General features: G+C 43.9%; 1 protein-coding gene and 1 pseudogene across 2 annotated transcripts in view; one reads left to right on the forward strand and one right to left on the reverse strand.

The window, feature by feature from the left end:
- LOC311521612 (tetratricopeptide repeat protein 38-like) overlaps positions 1 to 17400 on the reverse strand; it is a 29876-nt pseudogene extending 12476 nt beyond the window's left edge. The window contains exons 1-7 of the transcript XR_014714547.1: positions 17377 to 17400; positions 13546 to 13616; positions 12241 to 12335; positions 8627 to 8797; positions 7431 to 7613; positions 5882 to 6001; positions 408 to 446 (exon numbers count right to left, since the gene is read on the reverse strand). The product of XR_014714547.1 is annotated as a tetratricopeptide repeat protein 38-like (transcript). The remainder of the gene's footprint in view (positions 1 to 407; positions 447 to 5881; positions 6002 to 7430; positions 7614 to 8626; positions 8798 to 12240; positions 12336 to 13545; positions 13617 to 17376) is intronic.
- A 344-nt stretch (positions 17401 to 17744) lies between these two features.
- Positions 17745 to 25709, forward strand: PKDREJ (polycystin family receptor for egg jelly; the record flags this gene model as incomplete). Its single annotated transcript, XM_084617068.1, has 1 exon — positions 17745 to 25709. One exon carries the CDS (start codon positions 17745 to 17747, stop codon positions 25707 to 25709), a length of 7965 nt encoding a protein of 2654 aa, XP_084473194.1.
- Between the last annotated feature and the right edge of the window lie 564 nt (positions 25710 to 26273).

The following is a 26273-nucleotide window of genomic DNA, read 5'->3' on the forward strand; positions in this document are numbered from 1 at the left end:
ACAAAAACTATTTTACATAATGTTAAACTTTTAAAGATTATCTCTTTCCCCCCATACCTCCAAGGCATCTACATAGCAACTATAGCAGCCTGACTAAAGATTACAGGATATGAAATTGGAAAACACTAAAAATATTTAAATAAAATGTGGTATAAACAACATTAAATATGATGGTTTGAGATAAAGGGGTTTTTGGCATGGGTTTAGGATGATCTCTGTAACTTCATTTGTGATTTTGCCAGTTGAGTTGAATAGTCACTCTAAAATGCCAATTAAACTTTTCAAAATAAAACCAGAAAATGGTATCACACCTTTATCTATTTTACATCAAATACAAAATGAGGCATGTACATACCATTTCATTTGAACAATGCCTTTTCACTACACCAGAAATGGTTTATACTCACACGATTGTCATAAATTGTCAAAGCAGCCTCATAGTCACCCTGTAAAACCAAAGGAGGATTGTGTAATGACCTTTAGGATACAGTGTCCATAAGTGACTGCTAGAGTTCAGTAATAGCAAATTTTTAAAAGAATATTGGTGATCCCATCAATAAATGTCCATGTGCAACATACCCAGATTAGATATGGGAGAGGTCTATATTCTCAAATTTCTCTATAACTCAAATAAATACAATAATCACAGACTCTAAAACGGCCTATTCCTGCCCAATGGAGAAGTTAAAATTAACCTTATCTCTAAAGGGTCAGAGTGCTCATTTTAGTGGTGACTACTTCAGTACAAACCTCTGAGATGTGAGAGAGTTCTCCATATGTTAGCATTTTATGTTGTTTACATACGCCAGCAGTTTATTGTAACTTGTTTAATGTTAAACTACAACAAGGACTCTACTGACACAGGTTGTTAAATGTTAGACATAAAAGTGACATTAGAAAGTTTGGCCTATACAGTAATTGGTTCCAAATGTCATGCAAATAAGATTATGGGGTCCCTTCCCTATGAATAAAATGAAGCTTCTTAGTGCTGCATAGGCTAACCTATAAGAAATGCCTAAGGGAGGGGTGTGGCCTAAGTGCACCCCTCAAAGGGATTTAGGCACCTAAATCCAGACCAGTGGAAGGTGCCTCCTTCAGCTTGGGAATCACAAGCATGAACCCTCTCCGGGAATTCGGTGCCTACGTCCTTTCTTGCAAAAAGCTGTTGTACTTTTTACAAATAATTAAAGTCATTGGGCCAGAGAAAGAGTGAGAATGACTGTATAGCGCAGTGGTTAGGGCACTCACCTGGGATGTGGAAGACCTATGTTCTAACGAGTAATTATTTATATAAAGTGGAACAGCTTCAACAGGAGAGACAGAGAGATCTACCCCAGAATATCCCATAGCGAGCAGTTAGGGCCCATTCCTGGGAGGTGGCAGATCTGGGTCCAAATTCCTGCTCCATATCAGGGAAAGTGCGGATTTCAACCAAGGTCTCCTAGATCCTCGGTGAATGCTCTCACCACTGGGATAAAGGCTGTAAGAGGGTGGCAGCACCTCCCCACACAGGCTGCATTTTATGCAAGGCCCAATCCAGTAGGCATGCTCTGAGCAAGCCTGCTGAATTGGGCCCTGCAGGTGAGATAGGTAGGGCAACCCTAGTCTGAGGATCCTCCTGGCACTTAGGTGTGAGCTAAATGCCCAGGCATCAGAACACAGTGGGCCGTGAATATGCCCAACGATAGAAATGTAGGTTCCATGGGGACGTTACTGCAGAAACTTAGGCACCATGGGACTTTAGGTATCTACAAGGTTAGGCAGCAGCTGAGAGAGGGCTTTCAGGATCTAAATTTTGGATTTCCACTTTGGTTTATTTGGACAAAGGGTAATATTTTCTAAAGCATCTTAGTGACTTAGGCACCTAAGCTCTGTTTTTAAAAGTGACCTAGGACTTTGAGGCCTAAGTCACTCAGGTGCTTTTGAAAATTTCACCCAAATTTTCTATTTACAGCTCATTACAATTTTGTTTGTTAGTTCTGGTGCCGTGTTTTTGTTTGTTTTGTTGCTGTAGTCCTCAAAGTTGATCAGCAAAGGGGAAAAACAAATCTCTCTGAAATATGATATGCCTGAACCTTGAGGAAATGCTCAGAAAGCTCTCCATCAATAATACTAATCTTGATATTGAAGATTTCTAATTTTTAAAAACAAGCAGAAAACAACCCCAAAACTCTTTAGGCCTTCTTGATACAACTCTGCTCTCTGAGTATAGAGGAACTGTCAATTGCAAGGATAAAGCTCATTCCTACAGCAGACAGACCTTTCTTGGAGCAAACTCCTGTGGGTTGTAAGAACCACCACAAACTTCACCACCTGCTGTTCCAATCTACACACAATTTTCTGCCGGAGGAGAAAGAAAGAAAGAAGGAAAAAACCCACATGACAGATGCTGGTCATGTTGTTTAGTGCAGTGGTTCTCAACCTTTCAGACTACTGTACCCCTTTCAGAAGTCTGATTGGTCTTGCATACCCCCAAGTTTCACTTCACTTAAAATCTACTTGCTTACAAAATCAGGCATAAAAATCTAAAAGTGTCACAGCACGCTATTATTGAAAAAATGCTTACTTTCTCATATTTACTATATCATTATAAAATCAATTGGAATATAAATATTGTACTTACATTTCAGTGTATGGTATAGTACAGGGGTTGGCAACCTTTCAGAAGTGGTGTGCCGAGTCTTCATTTATTCTCTTTAAGGTTTCACATGCCAGTAATACATTTTAATGTTTTTTAGAAGATCTCTCTCCCTATAAAAGTCTATATATTATATAACTAAACTATTGTCAGATGCAAAATAAACAAGGTTTTCAAAATGTTTAAGACACTTCATTTAAAATTAAATTAAAATGTTGATCTTATGCTGCCGGCCCGCTCAGCCCGCTGCTGGTCTGGGGTTCTGTTCATCTAGGCCAGCAGCGGGCTGAGCGGGGCCTGTGGCTGGGACCCCAGCTGGCAAGGGTCCGGCAGCCAGAACCCCAGACCAGCAGCGGGCTGAGCGGGGCTGGAGGCCGGGACCTCAGACCGGCATTGGGCTGAGCGGCTCAGCCCGCTGCCGCTCAGAGGTTCCATCTGCCGGCTCCTGCCAACCGGGATCCTGACTGCTGGACCCACTCAGCCTGCTGCCGGTCTGGGGTCCTGGCCCTGCCCACATACAGTGCGTACCTACCTTCTCCCTGGTTCTGGCCCATTCTCTTCCTCTCTCTCTGCACTGAGCTGAGGGTGGGAGTGCACTGAGTGCAGGGCTGGGGGTGAAGAAGCAGGCTGGGGGTTGGGGTGTAGGGTCTGGCCAGGAGCTAGAATGAGGGAGGGGGCTCAGGGTTGGGGCAGGAGGTTTGGGTGTGGAGTGCTTACCTGGGCAGCTCCCATTTGGTGGGAGGTGTGCAGGTGGGAATGTGGGAAGGGTGCAGGAGCTCCCGTTTGGTGGGGAGGGGGATGTGGGGGTGGAGATGTGGGGGGTGCAAGAGTCAGGATGTGGGGGGTGCATGGGGTGTGGGGGGCCTGGGTATGTGTGTATGGGGGGGTCAGGACAGAGGGCTGGGGGTGTGGGCTGGGGTCGTGGGGTGCTCATGGCAGGGGGCTAGAGGGGGTATGCCCCGCTTCCACCCCCCTTCTCCAAGGCCCTGCCCCCACTTCTTCTCTGCCTCTGCTAGGAGCAGCGAGCATGCTGACCCAGCTCCTCCCCCACCCCTCGCAAGGGCCATCACCTGATTGGCCAGCATGGAGGGACGGGACAGAGAGGAGGAGGAGGGGCAGGAACCCAGCACACTGCAGGAAGAGGCAGGGGAGCTGGCAGGACCAAGCTTCTGCACCCTGCCCCTTGCCCCCTGCCCCCGCGGGAGGGGGCGGGGGATGGAGAAGAGTGGGCCAGGCCAGGCCGGGCAGGGCAGGGCAGGATTTTTAATGGCATGCTGCTGCTGCCCCGGCAGGCAGCAGCATGCCATTAAAATGCATGCATGCCACAGGTTGCCGACCCCGGTATAGTATATAGAGCAGTTTAAACAAGTCATTGCCTGTATGAAATTTTAGTTTGTACTGACTTCGTTAGTGCTTTTTATGTAGCCTGTTGTAAATCCAGGCAAACATCTAGATGAGCTGATGTATCCCCTGAAAGACCTCTGGTTGAGAACACGTACCCCTGGTTGAGAACTATGGGTTTAGTGCATTATGGGACCATACTCAGATGGATATGATATAAGAACACGAACAGAAAAGGGCACAAGCACCATTTTCCTTTCCTTTGCAGTCAATCTTTTAACATTCTCCCCACCCCAAAAGCAAATATAAGTTGAGGTCTTTTATAATCTTACTTTGATTGTTTCTCCCTGCAATTCATTCTATGTTCACTAATCTTTTCGTGAAGTAGTTTTGTCAAGTCCCTCAATTTATTCTTAAATTGCTGATTTTAGGCTTAGTAGAAAGCTATTTCACTTTATTGCCTGCGTATCAGAGCAAAGGGCCCTTAGCCACAGCAGATAAAAGCATTGTATGCACATATATATTGCTCAAGATCCAAATCACAAGTGGCATGTAAAATGTTTTATCTACCAACACTAGCCACATCCCCTTGGATATGTCAAGCCCGTGCTTGAGCCAGGGCTGAAGCCTAACAACCCTTGCATCTACACTGCAATTGCACTAATCCAGTGCTCAGACCCAGGGCCCCAGGACCCTGCAGGATTGGAGGATCCAAACTCGAGTTAAGCCAGTACGCAGGGTCCGAGCACTATTGCTTCACAGTGTAGACACAGCCCCGCTTCACTCAGGTCCCAAGAGTAAGCCGGAAGTATCCCATAATTTCATGGGACAACTTCCTTAGTCCTCTCTATCCCAACAATCTGCAATTCACTCTATTGAAAATGGAAGCCACCACTCCCTCTTTGCAAACGACAACAGCTCACGTGAGCATTAACCCATTATCTTCGGATCACTGATCTGCAAGCACACTATCAGAGAGCTTCCTGGGTTTGCAACGGAGAGCGAACTGATGAAGCTTTTTGTAAAATGAGCTGCTTCCTGGTAGCGTGGGGGGGGGGGGTGGCAGTAAAGTTTTCCCCACAGTGCACCATGGCTCTAGGGCTAGGGTGGCCACATTTCGGGGGTAGGGAGGGGCATCATTAGGGACTCTGGATATGGTTACTTTGACTCAGGTCTGCACACTACTGTGTGGAAGCCAGAGCCCTAGGGTTAAAATATAATGTAGATGCTCAAGCCCAGGGCTCCGTAGCATGGGTCACCTCACTAAAGCCCCACTAACCATGGGCTTACATTGCAGCATAGACATATCCAAAATATCTAACAACTCTGTTGTGCTTATGAATTGTGAAATATTTTTTTATGTAAGAGCACATGCTAGTTAAAGATGCCTACAGAATTTACCTCAATATTTCAAAGTAAAATATGGTAAACTGAGAAATGAATAGAATTTTGGGTGAAATCTTGGATACACTGTAGTCAATGGCAAAACTTTCATTGACTTCAATGGGGCCAGTATTTCACCCACTTGTTTTAAAAGTCTTTATTTAGATCATTAAAACAGAAAGTTTGGAGAATGAGTTTGAGGCTTTTTTGTTTTGTTTTAATTGTATGTCACTAATCTCAGCTATAAACACTGAGGGGAATTTTTGGATGAATAATACCCAGGGTGGATTTCTGAAATACGGAACTGTTGTTACATTTTCTGCCTGTTGCTTCCGAAGTGACATGAATGGAGATTCCATCTTGAAGCAGTAGCTTCCTATTATTTGTGAAAGCCTACAAATTTCATTAGGAAACAGATCTGACTAAAAGTAGCTACATAAGGAGGAATCACTAGTATTTAGTTGAAGGAGGAAAAAACCCACAGTCAGTCACATCAGAGGAACTGCTAAGGAAATTTACCTTCCAGTTGTTTTCAGTTTGCATCATAAATGCCAACCCATTCTTCAGGTCTGCTTTTATTTCATTTATGTGTGCTATGGTATGGACAGACCATGCATCTGACCGGTTTATAGCTAAAGCCTGGTAGTGGGAAAAGAGAAAATAGCATGATGCATACCGGGTAGATTACAAATAACTGTACATACTATTGCAGGAGTTGGAAGTGGACCTAAGGGAAGGCACAGCTCAGGAAGCTGAGTAAGGGGTACTTGGGGCTCCTCAGGTCTGGAATAGCAGGGAGACAACACCCCCTTTTTTCCAACTCCTCTTAACCCTCATATGAGGGGAAGCTAGTAGGGTCCCAGCAATAGGCTGGGAACAGAGAAGGCTGACAGCTACCCTCCCAAATAGGCAGAAACAATTAACAATGGCCTAAACAATGTACTCCTAGATATGTAAAGTGAATAAAGTTGTGGCCTAATTAAATCATATCCATAGCACTTTGTCTTTCTTTCTGCATTGCCGCGGTAACAAAGTAAGTTTGTTTTGGAGAAAGGGATACAGTATGCTGGTCACAAGGTTGTATTCATACAGCTTATAGTGTCAGGGCAGGAGCTGGTTGCATATGGATGGCTTGTACATCTACCTCAGTGTGTCAACCTGTATATCCACTTATAAATTTATCTCTGCACTCAGCTCTACATTTCTTTTGTAATTCAAAGTTAAAATCCTTTCATGAGTTTAATGTTAGTTGCCCTTTTTTGCCTTTCAAGATTTGAATTTTTTGTTTAAAAAAACCCAAAACATGTTCTGACACATGTTTCATAAGTAACTGATATGTCAACATATTTAGATTACCTTGCATTAATTCCAGAAGACCAAACTGGGTCATCCTGCAGCATTTCATGAAGCACTAAAAGTTTTAGATGGGTGCAGCAGAGCAGCCCTCTTCCTGAGACAGCTGGGTCAGCATGCACACTTAGTTATTAAGTTAGGCAGCAAGCAGACTTAACTAGACTTCCTTGTTGCACAACTCTTTTTAGGAAAATTCCAGTTCTTATTTCAGAACAACACGTTGGCAGTCCAAATTAAAACTGTGTCCCACGGCTGCATTTTCCTCTCCCAGTTCTGCTTCCTTCTTGTAAAGTCTTGCAGCTTAGCTGTAAGTTCTTTTGAGTAAAGACAATGGATACAAAACTGGCCCAACTGAAGTCAATGGGAGTTTTGCCATTGACTTTATTAGGGCCAGGATGTCACCCCATGTCTTCATATGTCATCTGTGACATTTTTGAGTGCTATAAATTAATCATCATCAATGACTCATTCAGACAAAATCTAAGTTAAAAACAGCTGACCAGTGGGTCAATAGGAATGCAAAAAAAAATAAGTTAATTCTTATATACATATTTTTAAAGCCAAGGGTGGTTAGTTGGCACTCCCTTTTCTGTCCTCAGGCAGCGATTACAGGAATAAGCAGGGAAGGTTTGCAACACCATCACACATTGCTGACCAGAAGCTTCTGAACTTATGCAAACCAGAGGTGACGATCCACAGACATCTGAAGATCAACTCTTGCATACCTACTCAGAGGAATATCAGGTGTCCAGTAAGGATAAACACAGGCAACAGAGTCTCGCATCTGTGTTTGACATCCCATGTAAAAGTAAGTGGCCTGGGCAAATTTGAGCGCTAGCATGTCATTTGGATGGTCCGTAGAATTTGATCCCACACATTACGAGCTATGGGAAGACACCTAGAGAGAAGAAAACATATTAATCATTGACAGAGTCAGCAAGACTTAACTGTCTCAGTCTAATATTTCTAAACTTATACTACTCCAGCAAGTGTAAGTGAAAAACCGAACAAGAAGTGACAATTTCCTAGCTTGCAGGAATTTTTCTTAATTTATAATATACACGATTGTTATACCGTCTTCACAGCATACTTTCTACACAGTCACGTATATGGTGTTCTTTGTTACTCGTACTGCACTGTAACAGAAGGGAAAATGAATCACCTTTTGGCCCTGATCTTGCATGTTGAGCCACATGGAAAGATCCTTACACCTGCAGAGAGTCTCACAGAAGTTTATTTAGTTCCTCACAGGTGCAGAGGTCCCGCCACGCAAACTGAACTTGCAGGGTCAGAGCTTTAGTGATTTCATTTCTAACCTTTGTTATCAAATATTAGCATAAAAATATTTTCTTATTGACAGGAAGCAAATAATCAAAACTAATAGCATGCAATATTTTTGACAGGATATGCAAACTCAATATATTTCTGTAAATGCTCAAATGCCCAAAGTCCTAATTTTCTTGGAGTGCTTCCAACTATGTATCATCTCTCCTTTTTAGAGGAAACAGGGCTTGTGGTGCAGGGGGGCTATAAAAAGAAGAACAGGAAAAGACTGCTGCAGCCCCAGCTCCATGGGATGCTATGCTCAATTTTCAGCATAACCAAAGATTTAGCCTCTTGAGTGGTTTTAGTTTTAAAAATAGTTTAGTCCATTACTGGAATAATGGTAGGTTTTAAAATACAGAATGCTTAAAACTAATTAAGTTTAGTATGCTGGCATCATAACAATAATTTTTATTATGATACTACTTGTTAATTAGCACAGTGATGCATACGGTCACACAAGAGGACTGAAAGATGCCAAGACAACAATAAAAATGAAAACAGAAATGGCAACGTGCAATCACACTATACACATTTTGAATGATAAAACCCTCTCCACCTTTTCTTCCCTAAAAACCAACCGCTTACCCACTGGCAAATGTGTCTAGTGCAGAAACATGAGCTTCTTCCTCTCAGTCAGTGGTTGCGATTCTGAGAATGGCATCATCTTTTTCATCGCACTGTCCAGCTCTTTGTCTAACCACTCTGAAGTTCCAGTGCCAATCAGAACCAAGCCATTAGCAATCACGTGTCCCATTGCTGAAGAAAGCAGCATGGATAAACATTAGACTCTAAGAATTGTAAGTAATTTAACAGGTGCAGAAGCACTAGGCTAAACTACTGAGATAAGTTTAAATGAGAGCCAGAGGCAGTAGATGGCAGTAGTGCTAGAGACTGGTTAGGATCCCAATGGAAAGCCCAGGCAACTTAAGGTGCATCTACACTGCAAAGTAAGGACAGACTCAGGTTGAGTCCATCTACACACAAATCTCACAGACTCGGGTTTGCACTTAGGATCCTAGGAGCCTGCAGGGGTGAAGGGTTCAAATCCAAGTCAAGCCAAGACCCAGGGTTCAACTCTATTGCTTTGTAATATAAATGTAGCCTCTTGACTTGGGTCCTGTGAGTCCACCAAAAGTAACCCACAATCCTCTTGGCCAGCTTCCTTTGTCCTTTCTATCCCAAGAATCTCCAATCGACTGCAGGGAAATGGAAGTAACCCCTCTAAGTTTAGTGTAGCAGCTGGGTATCAGCCTTTAACCTAGCCACTGTCTTCTGAACACCGAGCTGCAAACACACCATCAGAGAACCTTCTGTATTTGCTGACCAGGAGAAGCCTTTTGCAAAGCACGCTGCTTCATGGTCACAGGAGCGCAGACAGATTTTAGTAAATCCTTGGGCCAGCAAAACAGTGTCTTTAGTAAGAGTACAAATAATGACCATACATACCAGCAAATAGCGAAGAAGCTGGCAGTGTTGCAAATTTACCAAACCAGTGAACAGCGCAGGGAGCAGATTAAGTGGCTCAAGACTGAGTACAGGAAAACCAGGGATCACACCTTGGGCAACATGCCTTTTTTATGAGGAGTTTGACCGGGTTCTGGGCACTGTGCTGAGCAGAGCCAGCGGTGGTGCATGATGATGTGATCATCTGGAATGGCACCCTGCTGACCCCAGCATCTAGCATGGCAACTGATGGGAGCCAGCAGCAAGCGCTGAGTGAGGCCAGCAAAGTGACTCTGTGGCTGAAACTGTTCCCAGAGGAGGCTTTCAGGAGGAGCACCAGCAGCACATCCTGGGGCCATACTCGGATGACCTGTTTGATGCATCTCTGAGGAACAGCCCACTGTGGATCCTGCAGCAGCCACAGAAGGGACAGAAGCCTGCACTGAGCTTTGTGAGACAATAACCATCTGTGTCTTGTCCTGTTCCAGGCCCCTCGACCTCTAGTGATTGCAGTACCTCCACAGCTTGCCCACAGTGCAGCAGAAGCCTGGGCCATTCCAAGTGGACCATTCCAAGTGGAAGCATTTCTGTGATGAACTTATGGTTGAAGTTCTAAACAGGGACAACAAGTAGGTCCAGTATCAAAGACAGAGGGACTTAGGCTAGAGGAAAAGTATGCTGAGCGCCAAGAGGAAAGGCTCAGGCTTCTTGCATATCTTGAGGACAGGGTTTCAGAATGAGACCATGCACTTGTTTCACAATTCCTGGAACAGGAACAGCAGCTAAGGGAGGAGGACAGAGCTCAGCAGAAAGAACTGTCTGAACAGCTATATCACTAATGGCTGCAAGAGTATCGAGTTCTGCTGCATTATGTGCACCATGGCATGAGTCCAATGCATGGCCCTGTGATGCAGTCCAAAAAGAGGTTGAAAAACTCCATGGCTGGGTGGCCCATGCAAACTTGCCCCATGCAGCTCTCGATATTTTCCCACACAGCGCTTCCCACCCCCAGCACAAAGGACACGGCAAACAGGGAAGGAAGGTAAAGGAGGATGGGCGGAGGTCGTGGTGGGGGTAGCAGACTTGCAATGGTAGGGGGTTTCAGTCTTGTACATGGTTTCACTTTTTGCACTTGTTCATGCACTTTTTTATTTTTATTTTTTCTGTAAGGTTCTGTTGTTACTGGAGTTTTGGTGTGGTACTGGCAGCTGGCCTGCCTGGCAGTGGGCGAATGTTGTACTTTTCTAATACATGTTTATAAATAAAGCTTTTTATTCAATCTATATAGTTTATTGCTATCACTGCATCACATCATACTACGTGTATTTAAAATAATAAAGGTAAACACATGATCAGGGACAATTAGGAATTAGCATGCAAACACTATTCTTCAATATAAGTTATCTATATCAATCCATACTTCATTCACTTTCTTACATCAATTTGAGGTTCACCACTTTCCCCACCATTCATTTTTTCCCTGACAAGTGGTCACTTTCTTTCATTAATCCTATCATACTCATCAGTCAGCAGGAGGATAGCACGCATTGTCTCCTCCAGTCCCTAAGCACATCGCCATCCTCAATAAGACTGAGATCCAAATCCAAGCATATACTACCAAGTTACTTTTCATTTTAGTAATTACATTTCATAGTTCATTGGAAGTACATTTTTTCAACCCATTTCTCATGTCTGCCTTTTAAAAGAGAATGTCCTAAAGGGAAGAAAAAGGGCTATCTTGTAGAACATAAATAAAATTAATCAGTATATTTTCAGGACCCAGCCCTTATGCTTATGCATGTGATACTCCTGGGGGAATTCTGCGCCCTTCTGGGGGCGCAAAATTCATATCTTCCAAAGATTTCTTGGTTCCCCTGCAGAAAAATTGGGGAGCAAAGAAATCTGTGGGGAACACATGCCCCTTCCGCAGCAGCCCAGGGGTACATCTGCTGTGGAGAGACGTTAAGGGGATGGGTCTGATTTGGGCACATGCTTGTGTGGGAACAAGTGAGAGAGACTCAATCTGTCCCTCTCGCTTGCTGTTGCTGCATCCCCGGATTGGAGGCCTAGGGCTGTGTGAAGTAGGCTTTGTCCCTGAGGCAGAGCAGAAATTTAACAACTAAGCAGGCAGGGGGCCAATGTTCCCATTGTTAGTTAATTGTTCCCATTCTTAGTCAATTAAGGCTCCTTCACTTGGCTGGAGTGGTGTAAAGGAGCCTTATTGTAAATGACTGTAATGGAATCTTCAGTTAGGAAGAGCTATGTGCTTTCTCACTGTTTCTCCTGTGCCAGAGAGGCACAATGGGGTTAGACTACAAATTAGGATCTATTTTACTTATCCATTTAAAAATAATGCACGACAATGATTAGCAAAACTGTATGATTTTCATTTTAAACTGACATTCTACTTACAGAACACCAAACACCAAAATAAAAGTAATGTAATTTAAATGAAAATCCAGGATTATAACTGGAATGCAGGGTATTGGTTACCAAGTATTTGTAACTTAACTTTCATGTGTTTAGGAAATGCTGAACAGTTATTGTGATTTTTTTTCTGTATGGCAGTTTAAATAAATTACCAAAATAAGAGAAACTGGTGTGATTATATTGCATTATTTTGACAAATAAAATATGCAGAATTTTGCATTTTTGGCACAGAATTCCACCAGGAGTAATATGAAATAAGCTAAGCATATAAAATTACTATACTGTACGTTCAGCCTCAGTGATAACCATTAATAAGGTATACATACTAAAAATTGGATCTGCTGCTAGTAACTTGGAGAGACATCCTTCAATGCCTCCTAGACTCTTATCATTGGTCCATGTGAATAAAGAGTGAAGTTGACTAGAAATTAGGTTTCTTTTCATTGTCTCAATTGAGTGAATTCAAAAGTAACAAGATAAATGGGAACAGTGAGACTAATTTTTTTCAGATGTAATTATCTAACATATCATCAATAAATGAGGGAATCTGTTTCTTAAAAATATTTTTTTTAACGTGACACTCTCCACTTAATTAATAAAAAGGGTAAACAATTCAAAAATCAACTGCCACAAACACTCTTTTTATGCTTGTCAGTCCCTTCAATGCATGTTTTATCAAAACTCTTCCATACCTGAGTCAGTGTATGTCAAGGTTCCTCCCCCACTCTGAACTCTAGGGTACAGATGTGGGGACCTGCATGAAAAAACCTCCTAAGCTCATCTTTACCAGCTTAGGTCAAAACTTCCCCAAGGTACAAAATATTCCCCCCGTTGTCCTTGGACTGGCCACTACCACCACCAAACTAATACTGGTTACTGGGGAAGAGCTGTTTGGACGCGTCTTTCCCCCCAAAATACTTCCCAAACCCTGCACCCCACTTCCTGGACAAGGTTTGGTAAAAAGCCTCACCAATTTGCCTAGGTGACTACAGACCCAGACCCTGGGATCTTAAGAACAATGAACAATCCTCCCAACACTTGCACCCCCCCTTTCCTGGGAAATGTTGGATAAAAAGCCTCACCAATTTGCATAGGTGACCACAGACCCAAACCCTTGGATCTGAGAACAATGAAAAAGCATTCAGTTTTCTACAAGAAGACTTTTAATAAAAAATAGAAGTAAATAGAAATAAAGAAATCCCCCCTGTAAAATCAGGATGGTAGATATCTTACAGGGTAACTAGATTCAAAAACATAGAGAACCCCTCTAGGCAAAACCTTAAGTTACAAAAAAGATACACAGGCAGAAATAGTTATTCTAGTCAGCACAATTCTTTTCTCAGCCATTTAAAGAAATCATAATCTAACACATACCTAGCTAGATTACTTACTAAAAGTTCTAAGACTCCATTCCTGTTCTGTCCCTGGCAAGAGCAGCATACAGACAGACACAGACCCTTTGTTTCTCTCCCTCCTCCCAGCTTTTGAAAGTATCTTGTCTCCTCATTGGTCATTTTGGTCAGGTGCCAGCGAGGTTACCTTTAGCTTCTTAACCCTTTACAGGTGAGAGGAGCTTTCCCCTGGCCAGGAGGGATTTCAAAGGGGTTTACCCTTCCCTTTATATTTATGACAGTGCAGCATCAAACATTTTGCAGGCCTCATTACTAGTGGTGGATAGGACAAGTCCAGCATCCTGCCATGCCTATATAAAAAACAAGATGTGCGTATGCAGTGTTTTAGTAGCTGTGATGGTCCCAGAATATTAGCACCTTTTCCAGACTGAAGAAGAACTCAGCGTAGTTCAAAAGCTTGTCTCTCTCACCAACAGAAGTTGGTCCAATGAAAGATATCACCTCACCCACTTAAACAAGATGTGAGACTGTTTACTGAATACACTGATTTTCCAGATGACATGTAAGCTGAGGTATAAGAATCGAAAGAAGGTTACCGGCAATTTCGTTTCATCTACTTAAAAAAAAAAATTAACAGGACAACTTGAGAAGCTATGTGAGCCTTTTATTCAACTAAATTATATTTGAGGAATCCTCTTAATGGGGATAGAAAGTACGGAATGGTAGTGGTGGAAGAAAGACAAGGCAAATTCCACAATACTGTGGATGATGCAGATATGTTATGGGTCTTGTGATTTTAGGATCAGTCTCTCTTTAACCTTCAATTGTATAATAGTCCCATCTCTTCGGATATACCCCTTTCAAAATGGTTATGTGGCAAAATAAAATCCTTGCTTTGCTTCCTATCAAACCAATACCACCAGTGACACTGGGGGCCCAGATTATCTGCTGGTGTAAATCCACAGAAGTCAACTGAGTTATGCCAGCAAAATATTTGACCTAAGGATTCATTTATAGGACTTAGTATGGACATTTGATAAGGCTAAAACATAACACACAAACACTGAAAGAATTATGCTGTGCACAATTTTACACACAGATTATATAACAGCCTCATTCTATAAACTCCATGGCTAACATCTCATTGCTATAACAGAGGTTTCAGATCGACCAAGGTGATTTATAAGCAGGAAGATTAAAGTAAGACCTTTTATTAGCTGGATGAGGTGATGTATGTTTTACACATTAGTGTGGTTGGCTGTGGTGAACTGGTCATGAATGTCCTTAGGGGTATTCCTAAAACAATCCCAATAGTCAAATGAGAAATCTAATGATAATTCCTAATTTGCCATCAGATTGCCCGTGCAACCTTAATTCTGCTCCCTTGCACATATACATATATTCTTTAATTACATAATATTTCTTTTCCACAGGATGGATGCACAAAGAGGTGGAATGAAGGATGGATGGGAAACCTTAAACCTCATTTCCTAACTTTCACGTGCTTGACTTTGCCACCTAAACAACGTTTTTTAACTTTGTATCCAAAAAGCTATCTAAATACACAGACCAGTTCCCACTCTCTCTTTCTATACTGGTACCACTGGCACTATTAAGACTACAAGCTTCTATGGGCAGAGACTCATGTTAACACATTTTATCCACTGTATAATGCTAGGCACACTTTAAGAACTACACAAATAACTGCAGTCAAACTCAGTTTTTCTTCCATAACATAGAATTTACAGAAAATAAAGATGGAAAGACCTGGAGCCATTTAATAGATTCTCCTGCTAACGGAAGACTATTCCGTATATATTTTGCAGTTTTTTACCTACCCTCATTTTACAGTCTAAAATATTTTCTGAGTCGAACCGTGAACTCAAGTGTGGAAATTTGAAGCAACTAGCAGAGATATCTATTTTAATTAACAATTTCAAGGTTTCCTTAGTGTGATTGGATTAAAGATCACATGCAAGTAATTTAAGCAAATTGAGTACTCAAATTACAGTTAAAAAGACTATACTGGTATACATCTTTTGTTTAGTATTTGTACTATGTACAGAAATATGGCAAAAAAACACCAGCACCAAAGAATGGAAAAGAGGTAGGTAGACTGTATAACTCTGTATACATATTGATAGTAAGGCTTTGCCTGCACTAGCTTGGTTTCTGAAAAATATTCCACTGCTTCTGATGCTAACTCCACAGGTGGTACCAAGCATTGGAATACTGGAGTAGAAAAGGTGCCCTTGGCAGCCAGCATTATATCTATCCTGTTACGTAGACCTCTTTGTGCTTTGTCTGCACTAGTGCTCCCACCATTGTTAACACTGGGAGAGCTGTTTTTGTGTTAGCAATGGCAGGAAGCTTTTTAGAAAGCAGGATGGTGTAGACCGTGCCTATGGGGAGAAGCAGAGACCAGTAGAACTGCTATAAGTTGTACTGCCTGCTACAAACTTTGTATGGCTCAATAGTGCAAATATGGAAAGGGGGCCTGAGCACCGTCTCCTTTTCCAGCTTTCCACTATATGCTGAAAACTTCAGCCTGTTTCACTCTCCCACATTTCCCATTATAGATATTGTGCTTGATCATTAACATTCCACCCTACCCCCACCCCAAAGCCAGCTGGACAGGACACAAATAAAATGTTTCACCCAAACATCTCAAAACATTTCACACACACAAGTAGCAATACAGCATCCCTGTGATTGTTTGCACAGTTGTAACCATGTTGGCCCCAGAATATTAGTCAGACAAGGTGGCTGAGGTAATATCCTTTACTGGACCAACTTCTACTGGTGAACCACACAAGCTTTTGAGTTACAGAGAGCTGAAGGAGAGCTCTATGTAGCTCAGGGGTGGGCAAATGTTTTGGCCTGAGGGCCATATCTAGGAAGAGAAATTGTATGGCGGGCCATGAATGCTCACAAAATTGGGGTTGGGGTGCGAGAGGGGATGAGGGCTCTGGTTGGGGGTGCAGGCTCTGGAGTTGGGCTGGGGATGAGGAGTTTGGGGTGTAGGAGGGTGCTCTGGGCTGGGACCAAGAGGTTCAGAGGATGGGAGGGGGATCAGGGCTGGGGCGGGGGTTGGGGCATGGGGAGAGGCTCAGGGGTGCAGGCTCCAAACGATGCTGACCTCAAGTGGCTCCCGGAAGCAGTGGCATGTCCCTTCTCTGGCTCCTACGCGGAAGCGTGGCCAAGCGGCTCTGCATGCTGCCCCATCTGCAGGCACTGCCCCTGCAGCTACCATTGGAGTGCCAGAGGGGGCCACTGGAGCGCATAGAAGCTGGAGCGGGGCCATGCCACAGCTTCTGGGAGCTGCGCGGAGCAGCCCCCAACCCTGCGCCCTAGCTGGAGCACGAGAGCGGGACAAGCCCCAGATCCTGCTCCCAAACGGGAGCTCCCGGGGTGGATCCGGCTGGCGGGCTGTAGTTTGCCCACCCCTGATGTAGCTAGACAGCTTGCCTCTTTCACCAACAGAAGTTGGTCCACTGAAAGATATTACTTCACCCCACTTGTGTGTCTAGCATCCCTGTGAGACGGATGTACTGTATGTTATTCCCCACTTTAAGACAGGGAGCCTGAGGCAGGGAGAGGTGAAGTGCTTACAAAAGGCAGGCTGGGGCAGAATGGGAGATGGGAGCCAAGAGCCTGATTCTTAGTGGTAAGTCACCACCACAAAACCCTCTGTGTCTGCAGAAAGCAAACGGCCGCTTGTATTCATGGTATTTAAGAAGAGGCGGGACAATCCCCTGTCGGGAGGCTCAAGGTTTACTTGGCACTGCCTGCGCCTGGAACCGGACTAAGCGACCGCTCCAGGTCCCTTCCAGCCCCATGTTACTGTGGGTGCGGGGGCAGGGGTTTTGGGGGGGGGGGAGAGAGGCGATGCCCTGCAGGACAGAGTCACCTGGGGCGTTGGAGACGAACCTGCCCCACGAACTGCACCTGGGAGGAAGAGACACCCCGCCCCCCCCCCCCACACACACACAGAGTCACCCCGCTCCGCCTCCGGCCTGAGGGTCGCTGGGGGCGAGCGCAGAGCCCCCAGCTCCCCGCAGCACGCGGGCCCCAGAGCGGGCAGCGGGGCGGGGGCCGCTCCCGCCTCACCTTAAAGTCTCTCAGCGGCACCATGTTCCCGGCCCCTTCTCTGCCCCTCGGGCTTCAGGGCCGGGCCTGGCCCCAGCAGCGAGACACGGCGGGGCCAGGCGCGGGCGGCTCGGGCTCCGCTGAGCGGGTAGCGGCCCCTGGGGGTCACAGCGCTGGCCCCGGCCTTTAGCCCCAGATCAGGGAAGGGAGGAATCTGGGCGCCACATAAAAGACGGGGGGCGCAGTGGCCGGGGGGGGGAAGCTCCCGGCTGTGCCGGGGCGCGGGGAATTCCAGGCTCCGCAGCGGCTGCTCGGTGGCAGTTGGAGCCGTTGGGAGGCGTCTGTTCATGGGCCAGGGATCACCCCTTGGGCCCCTCCCCCACCCCACCATGCCTCCGCTGCTGCTCCCCAGCCTCCTCCTGCAGCTCCTGGGCCACTGCGGCCCCCCGTGCCTGGCTGCTGCGGCCCCCCCCCGCTTCCAGCTCCCGCCACTGCTAGTCACCTGCTCGGATCCGCACGGGCGTGTCTATGGGCGCCGGGACAACGAGGTCTGGGCCTCGTGCCTGTGGGATGGCCCCATCGAGCTGCGTTACAGGCGGGCCCCGGGAGCCGCGTCAAGAGTCCAGGAGGGAGAGACACAACTGCCCCCCCCACCGCGCTGCCGCTGGTACCGGGACTCGGCCTGGGTGCAGGACACCTCTCGCTGGTCAGGCAGGGCAGTGCTGGGTCCAGGCCTGGCTGGGGCGGGCCCTGCTCCACCCTGGGCCTCAAGCCACATCACGGTGCAGTGTGTGTCGGCCTCGTGTGCCGTGCCTACGTGTCTGCACCGCAACCTGAGCATCGAGGTGTCCGGGCAGGATGTGCGGCTCTTCCTGCTGTGGCCACCCGAACCCCCCATCCTCGAGTGGCAGCCTGTGCAGCTGGGCTGGTGTGCACGCCTCAAGAGCTCACGCTGGCCCTACCGCTTCAGCAGCCGCGGGGGCAGCCCTGCCGCACTCCTCATTCCCGGCAACCAGCACCACAAGCTGCTCCCACCTGCTGCCTACCCAAGAGCTGAATTGCACCAGGTCTGTGCCTCCTACTACAGCTACCGTCTGACCGTGCACTATACCCGCCGCGGTCTCTACATTGCCTCAGTCAGCATGGAGCAGGGGCCTCGGATCAGCCTTAGCCTCACCCTGAGGGTGGAGCCGGCTCTGCTGCATGTCCTCAGTGCCCACTCTAAGCTATTTAGCCTTCCTTACCAGCCCCTCAATCTCTCCTGGAGCCTACAGTCCCTTGGCCCCAGGACACTGGCCTACAGGCTGCTGGACATGCAGGGCACGGGGGGCTGGTCAGCCTCCTACAATCCTTATGCTTTGCAGAGCAATTTCTGTGCTGACTCCATGTCCCAGAAGGCTAGTGAAATGGTGCTGGCCAGCATCTACTTCCATGTTGATGGAGAGTGGTTTGGTGATCTAGCAGGGGAGCTGAGTTTCTCCAATGCTACGCTGGGCCTGACAGTGAACAGTGAAACTCCCACCTACCTCACCCTCAATGCCCAGAAGACCAAGACTGGCACTTACATTTTTAGCCGCAACCATGGACTTTATTACACCACCCAAGCAAACAATGCCAGTGCCCCTGATGATGGCTTCAGCACGCATTATATATTCTTCCAGCAGCAGAGCCTTTCCTTCTTGCTCACTATTGAGTTTGTGAGGTTGCAGTGGTACAAGTTCAACATGCACTTGTATCTCAACCGGAAAGGAGCCCTGTTCAAATCGCTAATGGACAGGGATATAGAAGTCCACATTTTCAACAGCGGTCCTTCTTTTTTGCGGAGTTTGATCTACATTGTGTGGTTTATTCCTGTGCAACATCCGATGCTGCAGTGTGAGTGGACCTTCAACTTGCAGTTGTTTGGGTCAAGAAAAGAGTACCTCATCCAGAACAATACTTATATATATGATGATCATGTCAGAAATGCAGCCCACTTTGTCCGTCGCTCTGTTTTACCTTTTAATCCTGCCCTATACACAGGGTTTGTGGCAAAAGTGAATTGTACCAGAAGTGGACTTACACCTGCTGTTTTAAAAGTCACAGTCAACACTTATGCTTCAAAGGTCATGGAGTCACTGGTGTCTTGTCAGAAAAAACCTTGTTTCATAGAGCGTTTGAGAATCCAGAAGCCTGATCTTGTTTTCCCCATCATACGTACTAAAAAAGGGTTACAACTTATCCTGTATGCCAAGTTGCAAGTAAACTGCACAGATCTTGTACGTACTGAACAAATCTGGAAAATCTATGGTGTTCAAGATGTCATGACTATTCCAGACTGGACAAAACCTTTAAATCCACCCCTCATCTGGAGAAGACATATGCTCATTTTACAAATTCCCAGCTTTAGTTTAGATTATGGCTTGTATCTGTTTAATTTCTCTGTTAAAATAATTGCATCTGAGGGTGTTGTGGAAGGCTCAGATACAGTTTTTGTTCAAATTGAGAAGAGTGACCTGGTGGCAGTCATTGCTGGAGGCACCTTCCGGACAGTGGGTTTTTCTGATCATTGGACTCTGGATGGATCTACTTCCTATGATCCTGATTCACTGGACCGATTAGAGGGGCTCACATATTCGTGGTACTGTACAAAACATGTATCAGATTACGCAACCATGACAGTGAGTACAAATGGGACTTGTCATCCAGACCAGGTAGATTTGAAATGGATAAAGTTTTCTAGTCCTACTCAGACTGTTTTGCCAGAAACCCTTCAAGGAAATACTATGTATCATTTTCGTTTGGTCATTCAAAAGGATAACAGAAAGAGTTATGCTGACCAAACCATAAGTGTGCGGCCTGGATCTCCACCTGTTCTGAATGTTATATGCATTGAAAATTGTGGTAAATTTGTAATTCCAACAGATAGATTTACATTGTCTGGAAAATGCCTAAACTGTAGAATGACTAGTCGACCAGTCTATCACTGGTCACTTTTTTCAGGAAGTTTCACTGAAGTAAACTTTGATTGGGCTTCCAAAACTTCAACAGGGAAGTCTAGTGCATACATGTCTATACATGCTTTGACTTTTATGAATATTGCAGACCAGTCATACACTCTTCTCCTAAAAATAACCACTTGGGGTGGTAGGTCATCAACCTACAGGTACTCATTTTATGTAAATTCTCCACCTAAGATTGGAAAGTGTACCATCAATCCAACCAGGGGTGTTGCATTCCTGACAAAATTCATTGTTCAGTGTAGTGGATTTTCAGATACAAATTTACCTCTTATGTATAAAGTAATAGCAGCCTCAGATTTATTGAAAAGCAGTAGAATAACTTCGTTAGAGGAGAATACATTGGGGACAATAGTGTATTTTGACTATCAGCCTAAAACTCCTCCATCTTTTCTCCCCATTGGTATACCATCTAAGAAGTATACTTTGACAATCTATGTTCAAGTGTATGATTCCCTTGGGGCATTTTCCCAAGTAACTTTACATACAAGAGTGCAGGATCCAGCCAAAAGTAGACCACCAGATATTATGCTTAATGAACTGCTTGCTTTAACCAGTGGATCAAGTGCACCAATGACATCTTTGCTTCAAATTGGAGATTATTTAAATGTAGGCTATTTGGTTTATATGGTGGCCTCAATTTTAAATGATATTAAAACTGCACCAACTATCCAGGTGTCTAAAGTTGAATTTAGGGAAAGCCTTCTTAATCAGTCTTTGAGTATTCCTACTGCTAACGTAATGGAAGTAAATCAAGTAGTTGCTTGTATTTCTGAATTAACACAGGAAGTCACTGAAGTAAATAGAGCGTCACAACAGCTAGCTGTTCGAAAACTGAAAGAAGTGAGTGAAGCACTAAAAAGGTTCAGGGATAAAAACCTTGGGTCTGAACAAACAGAGCTTCTGAGCACTGGTATACTAACAGGCCTGTCCAATGTCCTGAAAGCTTCTCTTTTAGACCTCAGGAATGTCAATGTGCACGCAGTTAAACAAACCTTCTCTGTCATGGAGACTTTATCAGAAGTAGTCTTACAAGGCAAAGTCCCTGGAGAAAATGAAACTGTAATGGAGGCCAAAAGCTGGAACATTAAGTTAAAAAAAGATGAAAAGTGGGATGTCACAAATACTTTCTCCACCAAAAAAGACTGCAGGAATTGCTTTTATCCAACACTGAAGCAGGGGGATCATTCAGAATTGCCAATAGATGCTGTGATTTCCACTGTATTTTATGAGTTTGAAGAGAACCCCTTCCCTTGGTTGGCATATAGGTCAGATATTGTAACAACAGTGACTGGGTTCAAAATGACAGGAACCAAGGTGAATGGTGACATAATAGGGATCATGCCTGCAGTAGCAGAAGTGATTATTGCTAGAAAAGACAAGGAGTCTGCAGCTTTTAAATTGACAATAGGGCCTGATAAAACCCTCCCAAAAACAACTGGAGGATTTAGTTTTGAAGTGGACAGAAACTCCAAGGATGTATTTATCCAGATTTTGACTAAATTAAAAGTTTCTTTCAAGGTATTTATATACTTAGGTGTTAATGTCACCCACACCTCTCCTATAGCTTCTTTTTTTGCTTCTCACAGTGAGCCTGCAGTTGCAAGTGGGAATAAGTCAAATAACATAGATTGTGCAATTAAGGCTCCATATGTTATCTGTCTCCCACAGTCACTGCTGAGGGCCACAGCCCCAGTCAGTGGGACAGATAAATGGAATATCTCCATTATCTTGCAATCAGAATCCATTGTAAGATCCAGAAACAACAGATTGGTGAGCATATCCCTTTTTAATGCTGCCTGCTTAGACCTAGATGGAGTGCAGAGTCAGTGGAAAGAAGGTACATGCGTTCTTGGCCCTCTTACCAGCTGGCAACAGGTACATTGCATCTGCAAGGCGAAGCAGCACACCAAGAGAACAGCAAGCCGCACCAGTTCCTCCAAATTCAATATCAAGTTCTTGGCCTCCAAAGTATTTGTGATCCCCAACCCAGTTGATCTGGAAAAATCCCTTTTAGCAAAAATACACAAAAACGCAGTGACCCTCTTAACAGTGCTTTTCATTTTTTTAGTCTATTTTCTCCTAGCTCTCTGGGCCATGAGAAAAGACCGGACTGATAAAGTTAGCAGGGACAAAGTTATAGTCCTGCCAGACAATGACCCCTTTGATAAAGTGTGCTACTTGGTCACTTTATACACAGGCAGTCGCTTGGGAGCTGGAACCACAGCAGACGTGTTTCTCCAACTCATAAGCCAAAATGGCACCAGTGACGTGCATCACTTACGGCACCCAACTTATTCATCATTCATTCGAGGAGGCACTGATACTTTTCTGCTAACTACCAAGAATGATTTAGGAGACATTTATTCCCTTAGGGTCTGGCACAATAACGGAGGTTCTTCTCCTGACTGGTTCTTAAGTAGAGTAAAAGTTGAAAATATGTACACTAAAGAGTTCTGGCTGTTTATTTGCAGGAAATGGCTTGCTCTTGACAAGGATGATCGCTTACTAGAAAGGACATTTGTTGTTACACACCCAAGAGTACCTTTGGCCAAAATGGACTATTTTTTTATAAATATTGCCAATGAACTCATGGATAGTCACATATGGTTATCTGTTTTTGCTCAGGTTGTCACTGGCTCTTTCAACAGACTCCAAAGATTGTCTTGCTGTTTAGCAGTACTATTGTGCACCCTGCTTATTAACATTATGTTCTTTAATGCCGACAAGAATAAAGAAGGTGTTTCAATACACTTACGATATTTGATATCAATAATAATAGGAATTGAAAGTGCTTTGGTTACCATCCCTGTGCAAATGATTATAACTGCCTTGTTTAAGTATTCACAGAAGGAGCCTTCTCCACGTGGTGCAGCTCCGAATCACCCAAAGGAAAGTTCACCCTTCATGTCTGGAAACCTTAGGAACTGGAAGGAACGCCTGCAAAAATGGTACCTTGCAGAAGCTTCGACACAACCTGTGAGTAGCAATTCTCGAGAGAACTCTTCCAATGCCCATGATTCATATAGCTTGCAGTATTTTGGTAAGAAAAGAAAACAAAGAACACCAAAAATGTGGAGTAATTGCACAATCTCTGAGGGTGCTGCAAATGCAATTGCAGCAGAGGAGGAAAATGCAGCTGATACTTCAACAGCAAAGGTTACAGCGCAACAGACCCAACCGCCGAATTCCAATTTCAGTAATAATTACGCAGAAGAAAAGGATGCCAGTATTCAGAAAGAAAGAAAACCACTAAACATCCCCCTCATGCTCTTTCGCAAAAGGCCACAGATAACTTTTTGTTGGTGGTGTGTCTATGTCTCTTGGATATTGGTCATAGCTGTAGCGGGGGTGTCATCGTTTTTCATCGTATTATATGGTCTGTCCTATGGCTACAAAACATCATTAGAGTGGCTGTTAGCATCAATAGCCTCATTTTTTGAGAGTGTGCTTCTTCTTCAAACCCTAAAAATCATCGTTTTCTCAGCCCTGAGTACAGTTTATCCAAAGTACTGTGAAAACATCCCATGGACAACCAGGGATAATTTCCTTGAGATTAGGTTGGATGAAGTTACTATGGATGCAGATGAGATGAGAGAGAGGCACTATGAAATTATCAGACTCAGAGGCACTAAGCAGTATCAGCCCTTAGAAGAGGATGAAATCACAATCATGAGGAAAAGAGAGAAAATTAAAAGCAAAGCTTTCATCTTCCTAAAGGACATTGTCAGTCACTTTGTCTTTTTAACCCTAGTATTAAACATTGCCTACTCTACAGAAAACACCAACAGCTTTTACTACAATCAAGTTATTCATAAACAATTCTCTCTCAAGCTCTCCAACGTGGATAAACTAGAACACATTTACCTGTGGGTGAAGAGTGTCTTTTTGCCTTTGATCCACAATAACCACCAACCAACTTTTCTTTCTGACAGCTGGTCCAAAATCCTAGGTTTGCCAAGGATGAGGCAAGTAAGGGCAAAAAGTACTGAGAAAAAATGTTTCTATCCTCACAGCTTTGTAAATAAATTTGTGATCAGTAAAAGCCATTGTCTTCATAAATATGGCAGTGACCCTGAAGAGAGAGGTGACTATGTTGGGTCCTGGACAAAGGGTGCCAACAGATCCGTTACTAGTGACACCAGCAGCTATGTAGGGTTTACGTACCAGTCAAACAGAAATCACTGGGTGTATTACTCATATGGAGAATTATACACATATGGACCAGGAGGATACACTTTTTACTTCTTCCCTGCAGAACAGCGGCCTAATTCAACAAAAAGGCTGGATGTTTTACAAAACAGCAATTGGCTTGATGAAGAGACATGGGCTGTGATTATTGAACTAACTACATTTAACCCAGATGTACATTTATTTTGCAGCATCGCGGTCATATTTGAAGTTTCTCATTTTGGGCTTATAAACACAAGCTTGTCAGTACATTCTTTCACGCTCCCAATTTTCCAGCAGCAAAGCAGAACACAAATTTTTGTGTTTGTAACTGTTCTTGCTTTTCTCCTCATTTATATCATGGATGAAATTCACATCATACGCCAAGAAAGGACAAAGTATATTAAAAATGTTTCCAACTTAATCAATTTTGGTCTAAAGTCAGTGTTTTTCTTCTTTGTTTTTCTGCAAGTCATCAAATTTAAGATCGGGGCTGATATAGTAAAGTTTTACTTACTTAATCCAAATGATTTCATTCCTTTCCATACAGTTTCTCATGTAGATCAGACCTTGAGGATAACAATGGGCTTTTTGGCATTTCTCATAGTTTTGAAAACTCTCAGGTATTCCAGATTCTTTTATGATGTGCGCCTGGCACAAAGATCCATCTTGGCAGCTCTTCCTGGAATCTGTTCTATGGCACTTGTGGTGGCAGTGTACTTTTTTGTATACATGGCTTTTGGCTACCTAGTGTTTGGCCAACATGAATGGAATTATAATAATATGATTCATTCAGCTCAGACTGTCTTCTCCTATTGTGTTTCAGCTTTTAAGGACACTGCTTTTACATCCAACCGGTTGCTGGGGGGTCTTTTCCTAGCCTCTTTTATGCTGGTGATGATCTGTGTCTTGATCAATTTATTTCAAGCTGTGATTATGTCTGCCTATGAGGATATGAAACAACCTGTATATGAAGAACCATCTGATGAAGCAGAGGTGATTACTTTTCTAGTTCATAAGATAAGAAGGATATGGTATTTTATCACCTGTAGGACACCATCAGCAAGTGATCCAGATCTTTTAAATAGCGTACTGTATGGGCAAGCTGAGAGGTATAGCCACCGACACTTAGGGCTAAAGACCAAAAAAATAAATGGCAAGAAAATGGTTTATCTTGTCATATGAGTAATGCAGGGTTTATGTGCAATAAGAACGATTTTTAAAAAACAGTATAATATTAACAACAATAATAATGTATCCTCCAATACTTATTTCCCAAATCAGTGCTCATAAATATTCTGAATTAACTTGTTACATTAGGAAATTCTCAACAGAGAATAGCCACTCACTAGTGGTCCTCCTCAGATTTACCTCAGAATCCTTTAAGACAGTTGCCATAGTATTTTAAATTAGACAACAGTTCCTATAACATTTCATAGGCAACAGGTCAGGACTCAGTTCAATAGTTTATGGGGTCATCCTTGCCGCTGACAATAACCCAGCTGAAAATGGCTGAGCAAATCCACTATACTGGAAGACTAGAAATGGACAGGGAGCAGGTTCATGGCATGTATACCCCTGCCCAGAAACTGCTGGTAAAGCTTCTTCATGAATCACAACCTAAAGGATGAGAAATGTTACTTTGAAAGAAAAGATAGGACAATTTATAATAATTTGATTTGGCAAGCAAAAAAACGGTTTCAAAACTACATTTCCCTAACAAAGACAATTTAAATACAATACTATAAG

The sequence above is a fragment of the Lepidochelys olivacea genome, assembly GCF_965140295.1.
Source record: "Lepidochelys olivacea isolate rLepOli2 genome assembly, chromosome: 1".
Lineage (NCBI taxonomy): Eukaryota > Metazoa > Chordata > Testudines > Cheloniidae > Lepidochelys > Lepidochelys olivacea.